This window comes from Stegostoma tigrinum, chromosome 5 (assembly GCF_030684315.1).
Source record: "Stegostoma tigrinum isolate sSteTig4 chromosome 5, sSteTig4.hap1, whole genome shotgun sequence".
NCBI lineage: Eukaryota > Metazoa > Chordata > Chondrichthyes > Orectolobiformes > Stegostomatidae > Stegostoma > Stegostoma tigrinum.
The window spans coordinates 105,568,173-105,583,499 of record NC_081358.1 but is presented as its reverse complement, the minus strand read 5'-3'; the positions used below and the strand labels follow the sequence as shown (position 1 = coordinate 105,583,499).

The window sequence follows — 15,327 nt, the reverse complement described above, 5'->3', positions numbered from 1 at the left end:
GGTCCCCAAGCCTCTGCTTGGTTTCCCCAATGTAGAGGAAGCCACACCGGGTACAGTGGATGCAGTATACCACATTGGCAGATGTGCAGGTGAACCTCTGCTTAATGTGGAATGTCATCTTGGGGCCTGGGATAGGGGTGAGGGAGGAGGTGTGGGGGCAATTGTAGCATTTCCTGCGGTTACAGGGGAAGGTGCCGGGTGTGGTGGGGTTGGAGGGCAGTGTGGAGCGAACAAGGGAGTCACGGAGAGAGTGGTCTCTCCGGAAAGCAGACAGGGGTGGGGATGGAAAAATGTCTTGGGTGGTGGGGTCGGATTGTAGATGGCGAAGTGTCGGAGGATGATGCGTTGTATCCGGAGGTTGGTGGCGTGGTGTGTGAGAACGAGGGGGATCCTCTTGGGGCGGTTGTGGCGGGGGCGGGGTGTGAGGGAAGTGTTGCGGGAAATGCGGGAGACGCGGTCAAGGGCGTTCTCGATCACTGGGGGGGGGAAGTTGCGGTCCTTGAAGAACTTGGACATCTGGGATGTGCGGGAGTGGAATGTTTTATCGTGGGAGCAGATGCGGCGGAGGCGGAGGAATTAGGAATAGGGGATGGAATTTTTGCAGGAGGGTGGGTGGGAGGAGGTGTATTCCAGGTAGCTGTGGGAGTCAGTGGGCTTGAAATGGACATCAGTTACAAGCTGGTTGCCTGAGATGGATTTTCCAACTTCTTTCTCTCTGGGATAATGGGAACTGCAGATGCTGGAGAATCCGAGAATGCAAAGTGTGGAGCTGGATGAACACAGCGGGCCAAGCAGCATCTTAGGAGCACAAAAGCTGATGTTTGGGGCCTAGACCCTTCATCAGAAAAGGGTGATGAAGGGTCGAGGCCCAAAATGTCAGCTTTTGTGCTCCTCAGATGCTGCTTGGCGTGCTGTGTTCATCCAGCTCCACACTTTGTTATCTCTTCTTTCTCTCTGGGTCGGGACTTACTTCCTTCAGGAGTGGAATTCACACCCTGAGACAGTTTTTGCTACTTTTCGTACATTACTGCCATAGGGTATCTGGGAGCTAAGTCGGCTGGCACACAACTGACTTTTCTGTGGAGGGACAGGACATGCTCATAAAATCCAGCCCAGGGTTTGTTTCAGGAGTTAGAAAAGTTTGATTATCATCAGAACTAAATAAACTACTCAAGTTCTTTTAAAAGTTCAGGAAAAGAATCTGAGATTGACTGCTCCTGTCAGAGCAGTTCTCAGGAATAATGCTTTAAAGTGAGGAAATCCATAAAGCAGTCCTAAAAGCTACAGGATAATCTATCCAACTCTGTGCTTGTCAAACATCTGTAGATTATTTGAGCTTCCTTGCTACCTTAGCCTTTGTCAAAAGTAAACAAAGTATTCTTGGAAGCAAAACTGTAAGCTTTTCTGAATTCTTTGAACTATGCAAACGAGATTGCTGACGTAAGTTAAAGTAACAACAGGAAGAACAGGGAAGTGATAATGTCAGGGAATTAGTATCTCAGAAGACTAATGCTGTAATGAATACGTCTGGAAATAAAAGCGAGATTTAGTGATGATAACCATGAAACTGCCGTTGGCTTTCGTAAAATCTCATCTGGTTCACCAGATTATAGAATTCCTACAGAGTGAAAACAGGCCTTTCAGCCCAATCCAACCCTCAGAGCTCCCCACCCAGACCTATCCTGCATAACCCTACTCTGCATAACCTTGAACACTATGGGCAATTTAGCATGGCCAGTCCACCCAAACCAGGACATCTTTGGACTGTGGGAAGAAACTGGAGGAAACCCATGCAGACACACGGAGAATGTGCAAACTCCACACAGTCACCTGAGGTTGGAATTGAACCTGAGTCCCTGGTGCTGTGAGGCAGCAGTGCTAACCACTATGGCACTGCGCCACCTCCATTGCCTTTCAAGAACTAAAGGTGCTGTCTTCAAATTGTCTGACCCATCTGCAACTCTCGACTTGAAGCGATTTGGTTAACTCTTAAGCTGTCTCCTGATATGCCCAAGAAAACCACTCCGTTCAAAGGCAATCAGGGATAGACAATAAATATTAATCTTGCCAGGGCACCTACATACCATGAAAGAATAAAAGGTCAACACCCATAAGAGAAGTGAAGATGATGAACTGATGAATGATCCAACAGCTATGCTGAAATATTAACTTTCTTTGCAGTACTCATCGACTAGCTTTTGATTTGCAGCACTTTGCGATTCAATCGCAGATTTCTACCATGTAAACGTAGGACACATGAGGCTACAAAGGTCAACTTATACTCACTCTTCTTATAGACCAGTGGTCTGTAGGAGCCATTACATCAGTGACTGCTTGTAAGTGATGGCAGACATTCTGAAGTGAAAGGCACTAAGGAAAAAGATGGAGTTGACTGTGTCAGAGGTTGCAGAAGTGAAAAGAGAAGGAAAATGCACTGTGGTCATGTCATTTATTTAGATTTTTCCTGAAGTCATTTTGATTCCAAGAGAGAGACAAAAACAAGACAGAGAGAATGGTATGGGTTGGAGAATTGACAACGTGGCCAAGGATTTTTTCTTAGACATGCCCTCATGAGTTGAGAGTATTGCTGGCTAGACTAATGTTTATTGCTCATTCCAAATTGTACTGAAGAAGGATGAGCTACCTTCTTGAACAGCTGCAGTCCTTGAGGTATAGGGAGATGTTTAGTAATTAGGGGAGATCCAGGGAATGGCAATGAAGTCCCAAATCAGGGTAGTGTATGCCTTGGAGGGGGACCTGTAAGGATTGGGTTCCTGTGCCCCTTCTGCCCTTAGTGGAGGTTGTACTTTTCAAAGGTGTTGTGGAAGGAGCCTTAGTGAGTTCCTTCAGTGCTTCTTATAGATAGTGCTCACTGCTGCCACTGTGCTTAAGTGGTGAAGGGAGTGAATGTTAAAGGGGGTGAATGAGGTACCAATTAAGTAGGTTGCCACGTCTGGGGTAGTTTGGAGTTTCTTAATTCTTGTGATGCCCCACCCATCAAGTGGAAAGTTATCCATCCCGATCCAATTTCAGGTCACTGACAAGCTCCAGGAAGGTAACAGTGAGGAATTGAGTGGAGACAATGCCATTGAACTCCAAGAACAATCAGTAGACTCTTTCTCACTGAGATGGTCATTACCTGGTACTTGTGCATGAATGTTACTTGCTACTTCTCAGCCTAAGACTGTGTTATGTGAGTTTTGCTGAAAATGAACATGGATTGTTTCAGTACCTGAGGAATCATGAATTGTGCTGGATATGATACATTCATCAGTGAACATTCATTTCTGATACTATGATGGATGAAGGCACTGAGGATGGCCAAGCCAAGAATACTGTCCTGAGGAACTCTCGCTGTAAGGTCCCTGCGGCTCACATTATTGACCTCCAAAAGCCTCAAACATCTTCCTTTTCTTCTAGTTAAGGGTCCGGTCAGCAGAGAGGTTTCATTTGATTCCCATTGTTAAAGGGACTTGATCACATACTAGGTGAAATGTTGCATTGATGTCAAGGGCAATTGCTCTTATTTTACTTCACCTCTCACATTTCGGAGGAAGTCAGAGGCCAAGTGGAGAGGAAGGGACATGGGAACTGAGGTAATAGCTTGCAAGAACTGAGCACTGAAGAGTTGGTGATAATACCAGTTTTAAAAGGAATGGGAATCTGAGGAGAAGTATCAATGATAACATGCAGGAGCCTATAAACTAGTTAAGTTCTCAACAGTTTTGTTGTGTTGAGATTAGTAGAGGAGGAACGTGGTCTAATGGATTCAAGGGAGACCAGACAGAAACACAGATTCAAGGGAACAGTGAAAGGAGCTTGAGTGAGAGCTGGCTTGATTACTGAGAGGAAGCGGGCAGTGCACAGGGGGAAGTTGGATAAATCAGTATATGCAGCTGAATGAATAGTTTTAAAAGCCCCTGACCTCTTTGTACATTTTAGGAGTTCAAAATACAAGCAACAAAAGATGATCAATAGTTGATCATTGTAAAGGGGTACTAAGGGCTGCTCATCTATAAAAAGGTCATTAATAGTTGATTCTGGACTGTTGTTTTCTCTTTGGAAAGAAGAGAGATATGCCCCACAGTACGTGCTGTCATTCATAATGAAAAGGCAAAATACTCGCGACATTGAAAAGTTGCATGCAACTGTGTATTTGTGAATTGACACCTTGAGAAAATGAAGAAGAAAAAGAGAACAATACAACTGATATATAATTAATTATTTACTCCTTACATTTCTTCTTCCAAGATAACAATTGATCATCTCATGAAAATGCCACCAAGGTTTATTTTCATTGCAAAATAACTCCTGACTTGACCAGATCGAACCTTTCAAGATTACAAATAGCAAAGTATCAGAAGTATCAAGGAAACAAATTTGAAATGAGAATGAGTGCATTGAAGTGGAACTTTTTTACTCAAAGCATAATAGCACTGTGGAATAACTTATCAGGGAAAATCACTGAAGCAAACGTTATGAATGGGTACCAAAGGTAATTAACATTTTATCTCAAGTGGGAAAGAATCGCTGGACTGGGACGATAGAGTGAAGGTGGTTAGTTGTGGCTGAGAAGCACTGGGTCCTGGGTTGCTGACCTCAACAGTAAGTCCCCGTTCCAAAAACATCTAATTTTTCATTCAATACTTCAAGTTTGTTTTATTATAAATATGTGATCTAACTCATTTTGATGCGCACACTAGTTATTTAATCTCCTGAGGGAAAATGCTGCACACTTATTTGGTAATCCTTGCTGGCAAGTAAGCTCACCTCCAGAATATCTACTTGGTGATCATTGTTGTTGAAATACTAGTGGCTTAAACTGAGGAATGCTTAAACTGGGAGCCGAGGCTGCTGTGGCCAGAGGTATAGAAAACTGCTGAAAAGCTTTCGTAGCAATTTTATGGAGAGAACTAAATTAAACCGGAACAAAAATATTACTTGGGCCTGTGTCTGAATTTTTTCTTTGCCACATTTTATGAGCATTAATATTAGTGTTTTAGAAGTAATTACCTAATTCCTAGTTTATTCATAGTTTATTCATGCAAGGACAGCAACCACTTACAATACATTAATGTGACATTATTAACGCAGAAGAATATCGCCAGTTGCTCAGCGAAGTCAAGAGAAACACAAAAACTGAGCAATGAAGGTGTGCTTAGGATGAATAACCAAAACTTTGGTCAAAGACCTCAGTGTCAAGTACAGTTCAAATCCAGAAGTGAAATAGCAGTATCTAGAGAACGATCTCCAGAATCTAAATGAAAGCAAAATACAGCAGATGCTGGAAATCAAAATAAAAATAGGAAATGCCAGAGAAACACAGCAGGTCTGGCAGCATCTGTGGAGAGATAAGCTTCTTCCGTTCCAAAAGAATGGCCATTGGACTTAGTATTAAATCTATTTCTCTTGTCACAGCTGATACCAGACCTGCTAAGTTTCTCTGGCATTTCCTATTTTGACACCTGACCATAGATTTTTGAATACCATGAGGAGATTCTGGAGAAACACAGCAGGTCTGGCAGCATCTGTGGAGAGATAAGCTTCTTCCGTTCCAAAAGAATAGCCATTGGACTTAGTATGAACTCTATTTCTCTTGTCACAGCTGATACTAGACCTGCTGAGTTTCTCCAGAATTTCCTAATCGTATTCAATAATCTATGGTCAGGTGTCAAACACAGGCCCTACAGTGCTGTGGTTAAAAAAAGATAAAGACTACACAAGGGACCAGATAAGTAAGTACAGAATATTCACATCCCGATTTTCTTATGACAGACTTTTACTTTGTAGTAAACCACCAGTGGGGTTCCTTTCTCAGATCAGACTTTAACTTCCAGCCAGGAAGCAGAGAATTCATCTGATCTCATTTGTAAAGGTGCCTCCCCTTCTTACAGTGGGTTTCATAACCGTGTGTCCAGAACAATTGATAAAAAAAAACACGAGCAAGGATTGAACGTGACAATGGAGTGCAGGTCACTTTGGTAGATTTCCTAGTTTCCACTAGGCGCCACTTTCACTGTACTAATTGATCAAAATTGTCTACAATTTATCTTTATATTATAGAATTTTGAGAAAAAGATTGAGTTGTAAATTTTGTATTATAAGGAAACAGTTCTTGACAACATCAAATGAGGAATGGTCATTCAGCCCATCAAATATATTCTATCTATCAAACCTGAAGAAAGGAATGCTCAATCTGATGCATTCATTGCTACTTTATTGCTTGTCCTCGCACCTCATGAGGTATATATGAATTTTATATCAGGTTTCTCATATATATCTTTGTAACAGACCTAGGTAATCTCAGTTACATACCAGTGAGGTAATAGCACTAACAAACACTCTCCAAACCTCAACAGCCACATATTTAAGCAAAATATACCAGCATGTAAGCATATAGGATTAGTTTTACATTGTTCTTGGAATCCCTACAGTGTTGTAACAGGTCCTTCAGCCCACAAGTTCACACCAACCCTCAAAGCATCCCACCCAGACCATGCCCCTAATCTACACATCCTTGAATGCTATGGGCAATTTAGCATGGCCAATCCACCGAGTACATCTGTGGACTGTGGGAGGAAACAAGAGCACCCAGAGGAAACCCACATAGACACATGGTAAAATGTGCAAACTCCACATAGACAGTCACCCAAGGGTGGAATCAAACCCAGGCCCCTGGCGCTGTGAGGCAGCAGCGCTAACCACTGAGCCACCGTACCATCCTTGACTAGAGTTGGGTCAGCCTGGCAGCTAATGTAAAATCACAAAGAAATAACAAGTTTCCAGCATCAGCTTACTTCCTGATTAGTAAGCATGAATTTTCAATATAAAGTTCTTCTTCTGCCTAGAACTAACCACAGAAAACCTGTAGTGATTGAAACCAGGTGGATCTCATTGACTGAGATCCCTGATTGAGGTTGATAACCTGGCTAATCAGGGAGCCCTGGTTGACAGATATAGACTGAAGATTCAGAGAGTCTTCTGACTGCATGGACAGACTCTGTGCTGGCTGGTTACAGTCAGTGTACCATGTATATATAAATAAAGGGGGAGTTGGCGACAGGGTACTGGCCTCTGTACAGATATTTCAGAGCCCCCAAGAAAACAAAAATTTGAAAGAAAGTAGAAGTCGCATGCTGTTGCTTCAAAGTGAAAACAGAAGGAAGAGAAACAAAGGAGTAGGTTGGTGGCAGTTGATGTTATCATCTAATATGTTTTGAAGGAGAGCCTGAGATCCAGTTGTATAAGGGAACAGGTGATGGTATATTAGTTAGGAGTTAATTGAGTTTGAATTGGTCACATAAATATAACAAGGTCATAATCAATAAGGTGAGTTTTAAATGAAGCTCTCACTTAAAAGTGTGAAATTTCAATTCTGTTTAATTGCTGTTTTTTTTGCTGAGTTGAGCCCTGTGTGATTTTCTTGCTTTGCCTGCACCCCCTCCCCTTGAAAAGCTAGAATTTACATTCACAGAGACACACACATGTACATGCATGTTTTCACTCTCCCTCCCTGCAGTTAGAATTTTCCAATGTGAGGTTTGCTTAAAGATGTGCCTTGAAGCCAGTATCTGCTCCTTTATATTCATTCTGAGCTTGGGAAAGTGACCTACTATCATTTCCCTTGACTCAGCAACACAGTGCCAACAAAGGTCCTGTATTTCACAAACACACACCAGTGCCAACACGGTTACACTCGCAGTAGTAAATGTAGTCAGTGAGGTTGAAGTGCCAGGTCAAACAAGATGTGTTGGCAAAAATTAAAGAGCAGGAATCTGCTGGACAGATGATCACCAGAGTAACATCGATCCCTCTGCATAGGAGTCATATTGGCAAGCAGTGTCATGCTTCATTTCAATGACAAATGAGACAAAAGTGCTGTGATCATACCTGATGTTTCACTTGCTCATTAGCTATGCTTATTGTTAGCACTTAAGCTGACAGTGCAATGCTTGGCTGAAATGATTTGGAGCCAAAAACATTGAGCCTGCAGTGCCATTGATGGAGCTTCCAGGTCGACTGACAAATGGTTGAGCTCTGTAATTGTCTCTCCGATGACTTAGAGCCTATGGAGACAGTTGCTTCTCAGCATTGTTGGTTAGGTGTTTCAAGGGTTCTGTAATGGGAAACATGATCAGTGTAGTTCGGCTGCCTGTTGATTTTGTTTTGGAACCATCAAAGTTCACAGCACAGGAGGAAGTCAGTTCTGTCACGTGTTTTGGTTTTCGGAGTGGACTCACCTAACAGCTAAGACTTCTCCCCAAATTCCTGCATCCTCCACTGCTTCTGTTGTCTACGCAATTTTCCCCTAAAAGATTTCAGCTTGAACTATTCCCTATGGCACTGCAATTCATTTTGCAGCAACTGAGAGAAATTTCTCATTACTTGACATCTAGTTACACCACAGCCAGTACTCTACTGCAGGAGCAAGAAAAGCTTCATCTTTAATTTTGTCTGGCAGCCCATCATGGTCTGCAGTCTGTTCTTAGTCACTTGGTGATTCAGGTTGCTTTTCTGAAAGATAGAATTGGAAGAGCTCCTTTTCTTAAATCCTCTTTTCCTACATCCACTCTGTTTGTGCTGAAATCCTGTCAATGTCAGAGATGGCTGACTTCTGGTTATTTAGATAACAGAAAGAATACTTCTTTCAGTCAGAAAGGAAGCAGTTTGACGTAATGGAAAAAAACTGCAATAATAAATATTGTCCATAAAATTCACCAATGGAACCCTGACAGTAATCACAATGAGAAAGGGAAAACAACAAAAGGAGGGATGCTAATTTCTTCAGAGCTGCCTAACCAAACACACTGCTGTTCAAAAATATTAAAAGCCCAATTCTAAGAGTCATAAATCATGCTTCAGAGTCCTTTAATTCCCTGAATTTTAATTTGAGAGATGTAACAAAGCTAGCACTGTATATGAATATCGGAAAATGTTGGCACATTACCTATGACCTATAGCTCAATCTCCCAACTTTTGCAGTGCTTGGAAGAAATCCGCTATCGTAAATACAAGTGGAAAGGAATTGCTTGTGTGTCTTGGGCTGAACTGCAGAAGTTCAAAGGCTACTTATAGCCCACTGATGTAAATTTTACCCACTAGAAAGTCCTTCATTTAATTACTTAAAGGAAGCTGATAAACATCACACATAGAAATGGAGACAAAATACATTTGAAAAGCACACTGCCAATGATTTCTGCAGTTGTAATGAATGCTAAATGGTGACTGGAAGATTTTCACTGTGACGTTCCTTTTAGGTTTCAGCTAATAATATAGACTGTAACATACATTAGCTTGCCTTTCTGCGACGGATCTTGATCATTCACCTTGATTTCTCAATATAATTTTCAGTTCTGCTATCATGCTTTGCAATGTAATCCAACCTTGATATTTGTTTCCTGCCTCTGGAGTTGCTTCTTCTCCATGCTAAATGTCAGCTCCACACATATATCGTTCACTGCCGAGACTGGAGTTGTCAACCAGTGTATTCTCTAAGATTTTAATTCATCTTCTGTGTTTCCTTGCAGCTTCATTGGCCACTCACTGGGCAACATCATCATTCGCTCAGTGCTGACACGGCCAAGGTTTCGATGCTACCTGAACAAGCTGCATACCTTCCTGTCACTTTCCGGGCCTCATCTGGGAACACTATATAACAATAGCACATTGGTTAGCACAGGTACGTTGAGGAGACTAGAATTTACTTTGGTAATGAAATAGAACACACAGTATGGATATTATACAATACTATGCAATTAAAAGTAGGGCCTTGTGTAGTGTTGTAGAACAGAGAGACCGAGGAGTTTGGGAACATAATTCTTTGAAGTTTGTATCACATGTAGACAGGGCAGTTAAGACAGTGTTTAGCATGTTTGATTTCATTGCCTAGACCTTTGAATACAGGAGTTGCGACGTAATGTTGTGGTTGTACTGGACATCGGTAAGGCCTCTTCTGGACTACTGAGCTCAGCTCTGGTCACCCTGCCATAGGAAGAATGTTATTAAACTAGAGAGGGTTCAGAAAAGATTTACAAGGATGTTGCTAGGATTGGAGGGTGTGAGTTATAAGGAGAAGTTGGATAGGTTGGGACCTTTTTCACTGAAATGTAGGAGGTCGGGAGGTGGCCTTATGCAGGTTTATAAAATCATGAGGGGTATAGATGGGGCAAATGGCAGGTTTCTTTCCCTTAGGGTGGGGGATTTCAATACTAGGGGTCATATTGTTGAGGTGAGAGAGGAAAGATTTAAAAAAATACGAGGGGTAATTTCTTTCACATGGAGAGTGGTTTGTGTGTGGAATGAACTTCCAGAGGAAATGGGGCATGCAGGTACGATTACAAAATATTAAACACATTTGGATAAGTACATGATTAAAATATGTTTGGACGGATATATGCCAAAAGCAGACAAGTGAAACTAGTTTAGTTTGAAATCACTGTCAGCACTGATTGGTTACACCAGAGGGTCTGTTTCCATGATATAACTAATGACTCATGGCAGAAATCTAACTACAGTGGTGTACAGTTTAAAGGATGGTATCGACTGGTTTTACAAGAAAATCTAATGTGATTCTTTTCCTGATGGGTAACCAACCTTAAATGTATGCTGAGGATGCTCTCATTAACCTTCCCTTGCCACTAATTCACTGCCAGACAGCTGACTGGATAAGTCAAAATTTCTTCCAACAGAAACCATTTAGCTTCTCCTACACATCAAATTCTGCATATCCTCCGAAAAGCTCAAGCAAAACCAAACCATATAAATCCTTCAGCCTCCTGCTTAACTCAAAGCACAGGTCAAATACTGCACTGTATGCATGCCAAGGCCACTTAGCATCCATCACTGTCTGTCAACTCCCTACCTTCACTCCCACTGCAGCTGAAGTCATAATCCTTGCTTTTGTCGACTCTTTCCAGTCTCACATCCAAATGTAAAGTCCAACTTTTAAAAATCTCGTTTGCATTTATCTCTTCTGTCCCACACTAAGTGCCGCTTGCCAAATAACCCTTTGACATTGACCTACAGGGGCTTCTTATTAATACTAAAATAAAAAGATATTAAAATTTAAATCCTCGTTCACATTACCTCTAAAGCAGAAAAAGGTTTGAAGCACATTACCTGTAGGATTCTATGAATGATCAGTAGATATCTTGACTTTTTTTACTTTTGCAAAATTATTCCATTCAACTTGTATAAATTGCTGTGATGTGTTTTGAACTTTGAATTAATGGGATGTTGGCCCGTGAAGTAATTATCCAAGGTAAACCTTGAATACCACATATTTGGGGGACTGGAAGATAAACAAATGCAACCACAGTATAGGGGGCACCTTCATAGTCAAGAATGGGAAGAACTCTTGGCTCCACTCAGTCACTTTACCATCTCATGAATTATTCGTGTATGACTACCAAGCTATTCAGGACAAACAATCTCACTAAGCAGTCCTAATTATACTTACAAAAAATTTCAGTTCGCTCTAACATTCTCTCTGATGTTTCAAGTGTATACTTCTAGTAAATTCAAGTCTCTTCGGAAAAGATTTTTGAAATTCTATTTTTTTCTGCCTGAAAATAGAGACTTGTCTTTTCTATTTAGTTGAAAACAAATGCTTGCTGATGAAAGGCACTAGAGGCAATGACAGATTGCCGAACGTATAGCTGTAGTTTAGTTGTGATCTTAGACAACAGCTGTTCCCGTAGTTTTATAATAAGACGTTATGCTCAATTCAAATCTACTCAGATGCTAATCAGATCTAAACAAATCTTTATCAAGGCTCAATTTGCTCACAGAGAGATTTAAGAGTCAAATCAGCATTAATACACGGTCCTGTCCCCTTTGGGATTTGCAGAGTAATCCAGCTCAGATAGATGAAAGCAATCTGTTTCCGTGTTTAAGTATGTCGACATCAGTCTCTATCTGCATTATTCATGATATGGATATTTTTCACTCTCTCAATATTTCTTGCTTGCTGCCTCTTTTGTGTTCAATTTCATTTCTTTTGCTCTCACTCTCAGCATTTCTCCTAAAAGGCTGCTACATGAGACGAATTTGGCTGTGTCACTGAATTGCCAGTGATGAGATTCACAGCACCCCATCTGCTGACAATTCCACATTAATTGGCAAACTCATTCAGATCGCATCGAGTGCAGGGGAATTGTAATGTCACACTGAGGTAGCAGCAAGAGTTGAGCTCATTTCCCGCTGCATTTCTAAGCCAAGACAACCACGGAAGTATATGTTACAACACATTTCAAATACTGAATGGTGAAAGAACTGACTTTAATTGTAGTGGAAACCCTATTACCTGTCATAGCAATTGAAAGCTGTCAAAAAACTGCATTGTCAGGTTTGGAACTGGACAAATGATGAATTTGAGCTCCCGCTGCTTTAAGGAAGAAAAGGGAGCTTAAAAAATAGCTGTGGCTGTGGTAACACAGTGGCAATGCACCTAGCTCTGATTCTTTGTAAAACCAAAGAGCAATGATAGTTTTCTGGCATGACTGCGACTAGATTTCAATTCCAGATTTATTAATTGCATTTAAATACCATTATCTTCTGCTTTACAATTGAACTCATATCCTGGGACCATTAGGCTTGATCCTCATGGGTTACTTGTACACTGACATTACAATGACACCAATGTTCTGGCCAAACACCTCGCAAAGAGGGTCAGGAACCTTATTGCTCACTTAAGATAGTTTTATAATTTGCTTGTTCCATCACCAGCCCCATCTGTTCAGTGGACTGCATACAGAAACTCTAAACAACTTGACTGAACATCTAGGAACTTAATCAAGAACTGCTGACAATACAAAGTGTAACTTCTCAAACTGCAATCAGAGAATTCCAAGAAAACTTCACTTTTTGTTCCTATTGAGTCAGGGGATATGGGAGTTGCCGGCTGGATAGTATTTATTCCTGTCCCTAGTTCCCCTTGAAAAGATCGTGGTGAGCTTCCTTCTTGAACACTTTTCAAATACCATTTGTTATTCACCTTTTATATTGTTTCTTCTAAATTTTGTCTTGCCCTTCAGTATGGTGTGGTGGCTTTCATTGGCAGGGGGACTGAGCCGCAAGGTTATGCTGCAGCTCTATAAAACACTGGTTTGATCACACTTGAATTATTATGTTCAGTTCTGGTCACCTCATTACAGGAAGGATGTGGAAACTTTAGAGAGGGCGCAGAGGAGATTTACCAAGATGCTGCCTGGGCTGAAGGGCAGATCTTATGAAGAAAGGTTGAAGGAGCTTGGGCTTTTCTCTTTGGAGCGAAGATGGGTGAGAGGTGACTTGATTGAGGTGTACAATATGATGAAAGGCTTTGATATAGTGGATACTCAAAGACTTTTTCCCAGGGCAGAAGTGACCATTATGAGGGGACATAATTTTAAGGTGATTGAAGGAAGGTATAGGGGAGATGTCAGAAGTAGGTTCTTTACACAGAGAGTGTTGCGTGTGTGGAATGTGCTGCCAGCAGTGGTAGTGGAGTCAGATACTTTAGAGACATCTAAGTGACTCTTGGATAGGCACATGGATGATAGTAAAGTGTAGGGTATGCAGGGTAGGTTGATCTTAGTAGGATAATAAGTCGGCACAACATCCTGGCCAAAGAACCTGTACTGTGCTGTACTGTTCTATGTTCTATGTTCACAACAAAACATGTCAACTTGGGAGAAGGTAGAGGGTGACTGCATCTTCTTTAATTCTAGCCTCCAAACCCTTCCGTTGATTTCTTTATTCTGTTTTTTTTGGTTCAACACTGGGCATTGTTGCTCTGAACATTATTTCCTCCAAAGCTACAAACACAATGCCTGATGTCCTTTTCAATAGCAGTTGCCCTGCCTCTACTGCCTCATTCCTTCCCAGAAACACAATGCAAGGCCTGAGCTAAGTGGGTGCATTTGTTGCTAATTGCTGAGTCTCAAACATATGGGGGCCCATCTATTAGCTGAGTAGGCTGTCAATCTGGACATTGAGGGTAGCCAACCTAATGCATGCTTGATAGGTTAGACAGCCAATGCTTTGTTTCTCTGAGCAGTCATGTTCATTGGCTATGTAGGAGGCAGCTAGATACTCAGGCCCTTCCTCCTCACTGACATTGTGCATTGCTCATTTTGGTCATTGTTGGGTTTTTCACTTTTCGTCAGATGGACTAGAGGCTGTTAGAACATGAGTTAAGATGAAGCCCGCATTTGTGCTAATTGGGGGTAGAAGTCACCCCCTTCAGCCCGCTCTGCTGATCAGTGAAACGATGGCTAATTTGGTTGTAAGCTGAAATCTGCAATCCTGCCTTCCTGATAACTTTTCATGCCACTGCTTAACAATAATCTATCCACTTCAGCAGTATAAATATTTAAGGACTCTAACCCCCACATCTTTTCAGGAAAAGAGTTCCAAAAACTCTCAACAATTTGAGAGAAAAGAAAAATTGCCCTATCACTGCTGCAAATGAGATGCCATGTGGCTAGGTCATACAGTGCTAGATAAGGATGGTGCCAGATAAGCAGGGCTGGGTGCCAGGGCTCAAGGGGGACAGGTATGTGATGGAGTGTTTAGAACAAGCCAGAGTGAAGGGTGAGCAAAAAGAGGCTGTCCTTGAATCTGTTTATACGTGTATTCAAACTTTTATATTTTCTGCTTGACATTAAACACATTTACAATGTGTTTAAGAGGATGTGCTTGCTTTCTCCTGCACTCCATGGCACCAGTCAGAATGTAAGTATGGGGTGTTAAGGTTCCAGGGGAGTTTGGATTTCAGGTTTGGCAGCAGGAAAAGGATGTCAGGACCCCAGGTGATGTTGGGGCAGGGTCCATGGATTTAAAAGATCTGGGGAGAATGGAGTTGCATGTGAATGTGGTAATTTGTGAGATCACTTAGGTAGTTATTCTAGAAATAGACGAGATTTTTCATTGTCCCACGTAACACTTTATTTAACTGCAGCAGAAGCCTCTGGATTCTCTGAGGGTTTCAAGCAATTCACCAAATACCCAATGAATGTTCAGTTTCCTAGCCAATACCCTTGGAGTCCATTATATCAAGGATTCCACAGGGTCCCAATGTGTTAATCGTCTTTGCTACAAAACTGACTCTCCAACCAACAGAACAAAACTATGCCATTACTTCTCCCTATATGCTTAACATTACCATGTGCATACTGTTACAAGGTCTGTATTCTGTTCCCAAAAGTGGCTTCTTGCTTTTATGTTCTCTCACTTCTGCCAAGCTGTTTCCACATCATGCTTTCCTGAATTTAGTTCACCCACACTGTTGTACAAATGCACTAATTAACTAACAGATATACTCCTTTGCCTTTTCCTAATTTCCAG

At 41.6% G+C, this 15,327-nt stretch overlaps 1 protein-coding gene across 4 annotated transcripts in view; it reads left to right on the top strand.

Annotated features, from left to right (window-relative positions):
• fam135b (family with sequence similarity 135 member B) overlaps window positions 1-15,327 on the top strand; it is a 365,288-nt gene that overhangs the window by 334,424 nt on the left and 15,537 nt on the right. For all 4 annotated transcript variants that reach the window (XM_048529329.2, XM_048529327.2, XM_048529330.2 and 1 more), the window contains one exon: window positions 9,528-9,679. In XM_048529329.2, coding sequence (XP_048385286.1) covers window positions 9,528-9,679 — 152 coding nt within the window. The remainder of the gene's footprint in view (window positions 1-9,527; window positions 9,680-15,327) is intronic.